Here is an 11,103-nt window from a genome sequence, read left to right as displayed (position 1 = left end):
GACTCAGAAATGTGAGAGGCCACAGACCATCTTCTACTGAGTCTCACAGACCATTGCTGTGTCAAGTATCTTCTTAAATTGGTTTTGAGGAAAATAAAATATGCTTAAAATGATATAAATAAAAGTACACTTAAGTCCAATGTAAAACTATGTATTAATAGAAAATGGTCAGTTAAAAGCTGTAATTTCATATTTGGTGCTTCCCAAATTGATTTAGTAGCCTCTAAAATAAATCCTAAACACTTATTGAGCTAGCCTACATGCATAAATAGCACAATATGTACTTCCAAATGTAAAATTGTGTGAACAACATATCACCTGGGCACATATTAGAAATGGTGACACCTTCTTCTAAGTGCATTGAAGGTACGTGGGAGGTGAGAGCTGACAACAGCTTAATAATCCACAGGCATCTTACAGTAGAAGGAAAGTAAGTAGTGAAGGTGCCATTGTGGGGGAAATTTAATTATCAGAGGAGTCAGTTTTGCTCATGAAATGATTAAGATAAAAATATATAACTGAAAATGCCAAACTATATGCACAAAAAAATAAATTAAACGCCATGTCCATAGGAAAATAAGCGAGGGCAGTTTGGTGGATTTCTTTTAGCTACTGCTGAGTGATTAATCTATTGATGTCCAAATCAGATGCAGCTTTGACTGAGTTTCATTGCCAACATATTGTGGTATGCTTAGCACAGAGTGTCTCTCAGGTAGCCAATTTCATCAAGATGAAAATATCTTGAAAGTCCATTCCAAAATGGGAGCTTGTAAATTCAGAGTGCTATTAGCCACTTGCAATGTTTTCTTCACCAAATTAGGAGTGCTCTCTAAATTCAAAGCTTCCTCCTTCTCCTCATTCTCTGAGAAATGTTGCTCCATGCATTCTGGTATCCCTGAAATGCCAGAGTGAATATAAGAGGACTTTTGAGGTGTGTAAGCAGCTCTCAAATGCCCCTGTGACTGCCTCATCAGTTGGATTTCCTTTTTCAGGGGCCAGTCCAGGGCCAGCCCTCATCCTCTGGGAAGATCTATTTTCCAGATTGGACAGAAGAAGAAAACGGAGAAGGGACAAGAGTCCTTGCAGCGGCTGAAGCCACGATGAGTCAGGAGGTCAGAATCAGATGTGGAAACCTGGGAACAGACAAGAGGTAATAGAGTTCCAGACGTAGCTTGTGATGGTGACAATGGTTCCGTGTGTTCATGCTAATGGGGCTGGATGCATGGCATGGATTTAGAGCTGGCTCCAACTCAGAGCTGGGCCTGACAATGCAAAAATGTGGTCCTAGCAACTGATTTGGCAGAGCAGGCTGAGCACTGGAGGAGTGGCATCAAGGAAATGATACCCAATGATACTAGCCTCCTGAGTAGTCCAACTGCCAGGTATCATCTACTCCTTCTGTAAGTGTTCTGTTCACACTTTAATGTGCACACACATCACTTGAGCATCTTACTAAAGTGCAGATCCTGTACTGGCAGATCTGGGGTGAAGTCAGATTATACTTTCCTACCTAGCTCCCAGAGATCCTGATGCTGCTGGTCTGAGGACCACACTTTGAGTAACAAGGTTCTATAGAAGTTTTCTAACTCATTTCACGTAGATAGCATTTCCCAATGCTTAAATGCTTTGACTTCAAAAGTCAGAAACTCAGTTATTTCTAAACTGTATTTTTATATTTATTAATACACAACCACACCTACCATGTCCTCTTTAATTCACCTTCATTTAAAAAGAAACAACCCAAAACTGCACTTAGATGTTTTGGTCTCTTTCAGAGAGGGTTGCTTAATAAATGTCAAAGACCATACTTATAACAGTAGTGATCAGGAAGGTTATAACAATAGATGGAAGGGAAGGAGAGGAAAGGATTAATATTTATTTACAATCTACCCTGAGCCAGATACTGTTCTAGAAGTGCACTCAGTGGCTAGACCTGCTGGACTCTTATGCAAACACACAACTGAGTACTTTCACACATTATCTCATTTAGTTCTTGCACCTAACCTATCTTTTGATACTTATGACAATCCCCACTTTACAAAAGGGAAATCTGAGGCTTGGATAGGTTCACCAGGTTGAATGGAGAGTGTAAATAGTGACAAGCATTTCATTGATCCCATACATAAAAGAACAATCCAGGAAAGTGTTGTTTTCCTGCTTTTTTTTTTTATTTCTGAAAACAAGTTTTATTTAAATAAGGGTTTAAATACATTAAATAACATTAAAACTGGAAGGGAAAAAGAAAACCAAAAACCAGTTTATCACTTCACATGGCACTGGGCAGCTGTTGCTAGTGAGTTGCAAAGCTCTACAGCTAGCTACAGGACTGATAACATCAGTTTGGAATTTGTTCCCTTGTCAAAAGTTTAACTGATATTAAGCTGGCCTCACATTCTGTTGTTTTGGATACCCCTTAGCTTGAATATGTTTAGTCAAAAAGAAGACCTTGGTGGCAAGCCAGATGTCACATCACCTCACAGGAAGGAAGATGGCCTCTGAGTTCTGCCCACCTGGTCACGTTAGACACGAGGGATTCTTTTTAAAAAACAAAATGAAACAAACAAAAAAAAAACCCAAAACTACCAAAGGCCCCCCTTCTAGTGGTACAGCTGCCTTACCCCATTCCTCCTGATCAGGTCATGACACTCTTAGGGCAGGGGCCTCAGCTGAGGGAGACTTGAGAAGCTTCTGGTCAGACACAGCCATCTGATCTTGGGGCTCTGGGCTTTGCTGAAACATCACGTTATTGCTTTGTTTCAGGGTGGACACTGCCAGGCACCTACTGCTTGACCTCTGTTTAAATGAGGGACTTCAAGACTAGACAGCATGGCTCTTTTCAGTTTATTGCATGAAGGAGTTACACTAGTCCAAGTTAAAAGCGGACCCCAAATGGTTACATTATACAAGCTGTGAGGTTTTTAAACTTGTGACAAGGGACAGAAGGGGAATTCTACTCATTGCAAGGAAATCCTCACTTAAGCTTCAGTGAGCCACAAGCCCTTAAAACCCATGAACCTTCAGCTGATCGTCCTTAGCCAGTCCAATCTCTACCAGGAACTGGCATATGTTCTTGCGCTGGTCACCCTGTAGCTGAATTACTTCTCCATATTCTGGATGCTCAATTACAGTACCATTGCAGGCAAATTTCTTCTTAAACGCCTTCACTAGTTTCTTTTTATCGTAATCATCAGCGATCCCTTGGACAGTAGTAAGGGTCTTCCTGCCGTTTCTCTGTTGAATTCTTATATGGATATAATCCTCAGTGCCAGCAGGAAGCAGGTCATCACCCTTACTTGCATCAGCAAAGGGGTCGAAAGAGTGGAGGTTCTGGATAGCGGACATACGATACGATTCCTTTTCCTCAGTGGAAACGGCCTGCGGAAGGCGGCTGCGGGAGAAGGCGGGCGGGGGGGACGGAGCGTCGGGAAGCGAGGGGGCTGGAGGGGGAGGCTGCTGAGTCCTCGGCGGCGGCTCAGTGACTGGGGCCTGTTTTCCTGCTTTTTAAACAAGGAAATTTGGTCAGGATAATGCAATTAGTAGGTGATGAAAAATGCTTTCAAATCAGCCCTACCAAGTAGTTTCAATTCGTGGTGCAAAGAGCAAGTATCTTAGAAGCTTTAAATTCCCTCTACTTGAGCTCCATCTTTGCCCTAGTAGGCCCCAATCTCTGGTGCTAGAACCTGAGCATTGGTATTTTCTACACATTTCCCAGATGATCTTAATGGCAGCCATAGTCAAGAGTCATTGCTTCTATGCCATATCCCAGATGACACCCAGAGAATTCTACAGATGACATTGTAGAGAATGCTAAATCATATATACTCTTAAATTTTTCTTTTAACATGACCCTACCTCATAGCACATTGTATAATGTGATGATAAGGCAAATAAGCCCCCTTTGTTAAAAGGAGTTGAAGATTCTATACCTTTATAATGTAATGTGTTACACATCAATGCTAGAGTTGGAGCCATCTAGTTATGTTTGTAAGTGGGTTTTTGATAAAGGGTGAAGATTGTTCACAGGAGATAGCTATTGACTGAACTCAGAACAAAGTAATACAAAGTGAGACTGATGACAAGGGATGTTTTGATGACCCCTGTTCATTTATCCTCCTATGCTATTGTCTGTATTACAGAAGAATCAGGTAAATCCAGTTTTAAGAATCAGCCTTGTCAATTCCAATGGTTTACCAAGTTTCTCAGCACTTCTTTTTCAGGAGTAAGTAGAAAGAAAATAGTTTTCTCTCATAGGAATTCAACTGAGATATTACATAGGGTGCTACTTTACGATTCAGGTTTATTTGGACTTCCACTAGTTTGTCATAATGCTACCAAGAAGACTATGATTTCCATTAGCATCAGATGCGAATAAGTATGAAGAACACTTTCCCAAACAATTTTCTTGCAAATGGGAAGAAGGGTGTGTGTGTGTGTGTGTGTGTGTGTGTGAGTGAGTAGCAGGAAGGGGTAGACTGTAATACAGCCTGGCAGTCAGGATAACCCAATTAAACAGATTCATTGATAATTTAGCATAGACAGTCAGTTAACTCATTGAGCAGTGGGCACTTCTACTATTTTCTCAATGGAGGAAGGTCTACAGGATAGGGAGCATATTAGAATATTTTTAATCATCAAAAAATTAGGACAAAATAATTGTTCTGTGAAGAACAAAGAATCTATATGCATATGGTTTTTCATAACTTGCTTCATAATAAGGTTAAATGAACCACTGGTGTAATGCTGCAGATAGGATGGAATGTATATCATAGAAATGTACTTCTTATTTTCAACATCTAACCCTCAGTCATCTGTTTTAAATTTGAAATGGTTTGGCTGGTTACTTATTTGGGCAGCCACATCCTTTTCTGTTCACAGGGAATAAATGGGATATGACCTCTACCTTAATTTTCTCCCAAAGATGCTCCTCTCAGGCCACTGTGTCTCCAAGTAGAGGTGGTCTCCTTAGACATAGGACTGTGAATGCTGAGATACTGCTCCACAATTTCTGCCTCTCCTCTGTTCGAGGTTCCAAGTGACTTGAAAAATTCCTTCTACTTGAGCCCCTATCAGACTAGCAGCAGGAAACAAAAAAACCAAAGGTGTGCTAGAGAAGTTTTCAAACTAGAATAAAACATCATTTCACTTTAAAGCAGCATAACTCTTTCAACTTGCTTTGCAAGTTGTCTCAACTATCTGGTCATTTGCTGATCATGGTGAATTGAAAAAAAAAAAAAAGAGTTTCCAGAAAGTTCTGTACCTCTTGCCTCCAGAAACACCAGCTCTCTAAATTAACCAGACAAAAAGGGATGTGCTGAATTTCTATTTATCATAAGCAATTGCTGAATTTTGATACCTCTTTATGCTTCAATCTTCAAGATTTCAATTTTCTTATTTGAAAAATGAGAGAATTTACTCAGCAATTTAACTATTCATTAATCACTTACTGTATGCCAAGTATGATTTTAGGGGCTGAAAATATAAGAATAAAATAGAAAAATTCCATGTCCCCTTGGAGCTTACATTTAGTGGAATAGACAAATAATGCATAAGCAGACTATGCATAAGCAGACTATGGTATATTATACTACATAATGTGATCGTATTTGAAAAATGTAGCAGTAGAAGGGAATAGAGAGCAATGGTGACAGGATTTCTTGTTTTAGATGGAAGCATCAGGAATGGTATCTCTGAGGAGGTGATGTTTGAGCAAAGACCTGAAGTGAGGGGGTGAGGATGTGGATACCTGGTACAGAAGAAGGAAAGGCAGTTACAAAGGTCTACAGCAGGAACTCGTGGTGGACAATGGGAAACATACATGTGGTGGGAAATTCTGGGTATATTTTGAAGACAGCAGATTCTGAAGGATAAGATGAGTTGTGAGATGGAGAAAAATCAAGAACACGTGATAGACAGGTGAATCAAAAGTTTGTTTTTAGGCATGTTAGACTAAGCTTCTAGTGCATACTCATAAGAAAAACCTCATAGATGGCCAGATATAGAAGTTGGGGTTCAGAGGTGAGGCCAAGGCTGGCAGTACATGATTGTAAGAGAGCATCTAAAATCAAGGAGCTAAACAGGACACATAGTAGATGAGCAGGGAAGAAGAGAACCAGAGACTGAGCCCTGGGGCCCCCTGATGTTTGCAAGTTTAGATCATGACCATGTTTAGCAAAGAAGACTGATGCTTGACCATTAAGCCAGGTGGAAAACCAAAGGTGTGCTGGAGAAGTTTTCAAACTAGGATAAAACATCATTTCACTTTAAAGCAGCATAACTCTTTCAAAAAATTGAAAAAAAAAATTGTTTCTAAATCTAACCTAACAAAGAAATCAGTAAGAAATATGAATACTCAACAAATATATGAAAGAAATGTTCAACATTTCAGCAATGAGAGAAATTCAAATGAAAACTAACACTGAGAGTTCATCTCACTCCAGTCAGTATGGCAACTATCAAGAATACAAGTAATAATAAACATAGGCAAGAATGTAGGGAAAAGGGTACACTCATATTTTGCTGATGAGACTGCAAATTTGTGCAACCACTCTGGAAAGCAGTATGGAGATTTCTCAAAAAGCTAGGAACCATCATTTGACCCAGGAATCCCACTCCTTGGTATATATCCAAAGGAATTAAAATCAGCATACTATAGTGACATAACCATATCAATGTTTATAGCAGCACAATTCACAATAGCTTAGCTAAGGAGCTAACCTACATGCCCTTCAGCAGATGAATGGATAAAGAAAATGTGGTATGTATACACAATAGAATATTACTAGCCATTAAGAAGAATGACTTTATGACATTTGCTGGTAAACAGAAGACATGGACATAATAAGGCTAAGTACAATAAGCCAATCTCCAAAAATCAAAGATTAAATGTTTTTTCTGTGGATGCTAAACCACAACAATGGGGGAGGAGGGAAATAATAGATGTTTATGGATTAGACAAAAGGGAATGAAGGGAGGGGAGGAGTATAGGAAAAGGAAAGACAGTGGAAAAAAAAGAAAAGTGGAAGGAATCTGACGTAATTTTCCTGTGTACATGTATAAATATACCACAGTGGATCTAATTCATGTGTTAAAACTTTAATCTCAAACACAATATTATCAGAGGTAGGACCGTTGGAAGGTGATTAGGTCATGAGGTTGGAGACCTCATGATGGAATTAGTGTCCTTATAAGAAGAGGAAGCCAAGAGGCTTGATTCCTCTCCCCTCCACCCCACATGAGGTCATCACAAGGAAACAGCTCCTCATCAGGACCTGTTACCAAATCTGCTGGCACCTTGATTCTGGACTTCTCAGCCTTCAGAATAATGAGAACTGCTTCTGCTGTGTAAGCCACCACATCTGTGGTATCTTGTTATAGTACCCTGAAGGCTGCAGGAAATGGAGAAACCTTTCCAAGTCCAGCCAAAAGCCCAGCCGCAGCAGCAAACATCAGGAGGTGGAGTGTGATGGGTGAGGGTGGCAAAAGCTGGGCTCCACTTCTGAGCTTTGCTTTTGAACAACTCTTTCATGATGGAGTCACGCCAAACTGTGGCTGTGGGGAGTAAACACATTTTGTCTAAAACTCCGGGCATTTTTTTCTTCCATGCATTACCATTATTTCACAGATTCCAGGCACCAAACCTGATGAAATGAGGAGCTATCAGACTAGCAGCAGGAAATAATGGATCTAACAATGAACTAGAATAAAGCATCCTACCACCTAGCACAGAAGCACATGCTTTGCAATTCTTTCTGTCTTTGGGTCTTCATCTTGGGAAGCACAGGGACTTGTGTGCCCTGAGAACACACTGACCTCACTCTCAGGCCCAGGGCACGGGGAGTAGGGAATCTGTCATTAATTGCTTTTCAGAATCACCTATTCAAATGTTCAGAAAAGCTAGGAAATTGATTTTGGTTCTCACCAAGCAATATATTTTCTATTATTTCTCTGTGAAAGGGCAGTTTAAACAGCTTATATTGTCAAGGTCATAAAGTTACAGTTCTTTTCCTTCTCTCAATCCCCTCCCCATTTTAATCTTCTCTGAGATGTCTATGCATTTAAAATTTAATTTAGCTTAGATTTACTGAACACCTAGTAGGAACTGAGTACTGAACTGAGTATGGGCACAGGAGGAAACAAGACAGAGAAAGGTCCTTGAACTCCGGGAACATGCATTCTTAAGAAGTAGTTTAAAGGGGGAAAGGCAAATAAAAATGCAGAGTTCCCAATTATGATTAGAATAAATAAGGGAATAAAGGTAAACAGATTGAGTGAGCAAATAATTTAAATAGAATGATCTGGAATAGTGATATTTGAACTTAGGTGCAAGAAAAAGCAGCCATACCAGTGGCCTGAGAAGAATCCTGGCAAAGGAACAGATTAGGCTTAGAGAGGAAAACAGTTTGACCTACGCAGGTAACAAAATGAAGCCATTATAGTCAAAGCCATTGTTGAAAGAAAGAGAAGCTGCTAAAGGACAGACAGTGCAAGACTATATATAACAGAAAAAGGTCTGATTTTATTCTAAGGAGAATGAGAAGTTGAATGCTCTGACCTAGGATTAAGACTTGATCTGATGTACATATTGAATTAAACTATTTTTTATGTTGATGTAATTGTAGATGCTGAAGCAGTTGTAAGAAAACAGATCCTATCACCCTTCACCCAGAGCCCCCTAATGATAACATCTTGCAAAACCACAGTTCAATATCACTACCAGGATACTGCAGTTGCTACAACTCACTAATCTTATGCAGACTTCCCAACTTTTATTTGAACTTTTGTGTGTATGTTTATTTCTGTGTACTTTTTTGATAACTTTTTAATATGCAGATAAAACTGAATAAAAAACAGTTCCCTTTTGCCCCCTACCCCAACACAAGCAGAATGCCCCACTGTGAGCTTCCTTCATCATTGGTGGTACATTTGCTGCAACTGATAAAGCTACACTGACACATCTTTATCACCTAAAATCCAGTTACTTTAGTGTTCATTCATTGACACTGTATATTTATGGGTTTTTAAAATGAACTATGACACCTGTCATTACTGTACCATACAGAATAGTTTTACTGATCTAAAAGTTTTGTGTTCCTCACAAATTCCTTCCTTCCTTCCTCTAACCTCTAGAAATCAATGGTTTTAGAGTCTATAGGTTTGTCTTTTCCACATGACATATAATTCACCCATATAAATATATAACTCTGCAGTTAGCTTCTTGTACTTTGCAATATCATGCAAGATTCTTCTAAGTCTTTTCATGCCTTCATAGCTCATTTCTTTCAGTGCCAAATAATATTCCATTGTCTGGATGTGCCATAGTGTAGTTATCCTTTCACCTGCTAAAGAACCTCTTGTCTGCTTCTAAACATGTGCAGGTTTGGGGGTGGGCATGAGTTTTTAATTCCCTTGAATAAATATCAAGAAGCACAACTGCTGGGTCTTATGTTTAGAGTATATTTACTTTTGTGAGGGAAAAAAAACCCTCCAAACTGTCTTCCAAAGTGGCTGTACCATTTGGCATTCCCACCAGCAGATGTTCACTAGCATTTTATATTGTCATTGTTTTGGATGTGGGCCATTTTAATAGTGGAGGGATTGCTCATTGTTGTTCTAACTTACAATTCCCTAATCACATATGATGTTGCACATCTTTTCATATGCTTATTTGTTCTTCTTTGGTGAGGTCTCCAGTTAAGTCTTTTGCTCATTTTTTTAATCAGGTTGCTCATTTTCTTATTGCAAAGTTTTAAGAGTTCTTTGTGCATTGGGGGTAATTTCTTTATCAGTATGCCCTTTGCAAATATTTTATCCCATTCTGTGGCTTGAGTTTTAAGCAACTTTTTCTCATATATAGGTTTGTGTGTCTACTAACAAGATACAGGAAGTTCAAGGCTGATCTTTTGTAATGGTACCTACCTCTCTTCTGCTTCCTTCCCCATCCCTCTTCCCTGAAACCACCAATCTGTTCATTTATGTGATTTTTGTCATTTATTGTTACTTGCATTCTTGGTAATTTCCATTCTGATTGGAGTGAGATGGAATCCTTCATTCACCATCCTTGTCACCAATTCTATGAAAACTCTCCTCTATCTTTGCTGGTCCCTGAAACTGTTACCATGTGGTCTCTAATAAATTCTGTATTGTTGGATCTAATAGGCACTTTCAATCCTCATCTTATGACATGTTTCTATATCATTTAATAATCTTGAATACGTTCTCTTTCTGGAAATCTCAACTTCCCTTTCTTTGTCTTTAATGGCACTGTTTTTCTGGCTTTCCTTTTCCTGGAAGCTTTCCCTTGTCAAAGTCTTAATTATAGACTGTCACCATCTGCTCTCTCTCTTTCACATACTCCCTTGGTGACCTCACCCTTCCCATATTGCCATCCATCTCAAAAGTCTCCTGAACCTATATGCCCACTTGTGTGAATACATTAGTCCCTTATCCATTGCTATAACAAAATATCTATGAATCCTATGGGTATGTTGTAAAGAAAATAATTTAACTCATAGTTTGGGAAGTTGAAGTCCAATCAGGTTGATGCTGGCTCTGGTGAGGGACTCCCTGGCCGCATTGCATTATGGTAGTTGGCATTATGAAAGGAACATTGTGAGAGGGATCACATAGCTAGAGAGGAGCTAGAAAGAGAAAGGAAGAGCCAGTCTTACTCATTTAAAACCACTCCTCACTCAGGGACTAAGTTGGATCCTATAAAAAGCTACTTAATTGTGATGCCCTTAATGATCTAATGACCTCCCACACCACATTTTAAAGGTCCCACCACCCCTTAATAATGCCTCACTGAGTACAAAGTTCCAACACAGAACTTGCACACTATCAGAAGAACTGCTTACTGCTTTTTCCTCAGTTTCAAACCCAACTCATATTCTTTCTCTCAACCTTAATCAGGAAGGAGAAAGATATTCACAGAACCAACAGTATGCATTTGTTGTTGCTTGTGATTCCTAGCATTAGACAGCCATGTTGCTCCATTTGCTCATATAGCCCCAATTCCCTAATCACAGAACTAACCATATGCATTTGTAATTGCGTATTTGCCTGTTTCTCCTATTATACTATTAACTTCTTGAGATCAGTACATGC

The 11,103-nt window shown here is 39.3% G+C and overlaps 1 protein-coding gene across 1 annotated transcript; it reads right to left on the bottom strand.

The window, feature by feature from the left end:
• Positions 1 to 2,563: 2,563 nt before the first annotated feature.
• On the bottom strand, positions 2,564 to 3,481 carry LOC144254539 (eukaryotic translation initiation factor 1). The gene has a single exon (XM_077797835.1). The coding sequence runs from the start codon at positions 3,340 to 3,342 to the stop codon at positions 3,001 to 3,003; it is 342 nt and encodes a 113-aa protein (XP_077653961.1). The 5' UTR covers positions 3,343 to 3,481; the 3' UTR covers positions 2,564 to 3,000.
• Positions 3,482 to 11,103: the final 7,622 nt, after the last annotated feature.

This window comes from Urocitellus parryii, chromosome 4 (genome assembly GCF_045843805.1).
Source record: "Urocitellus parryii isolate mUroPar1 chromosome 4, mUroPar1.hap1, whole genome shotgun sequence".
Classification (NCBI taxonomy): Eukaryota; Metazoa; Chordata; class Mammalia; order Rodentia; family Sciuridae; genus Urocitellus; species Urocitellus parryii.
The sequence above is the reverse complement of the archived record's forward strand: the minus strand, read 5'-3'. Positions and strand labels throughout refer to the sequence as shown.

Excerpts from the sequence above, each read along its gene's own strand:
- LOC144254539 (XM_077797835.1), bottom strand. The coding sequence starts at position 3,342 with ATGTCCGCTATCCAGAACCTCCACTCTTTCGACCCCTTTGCTGATGCA.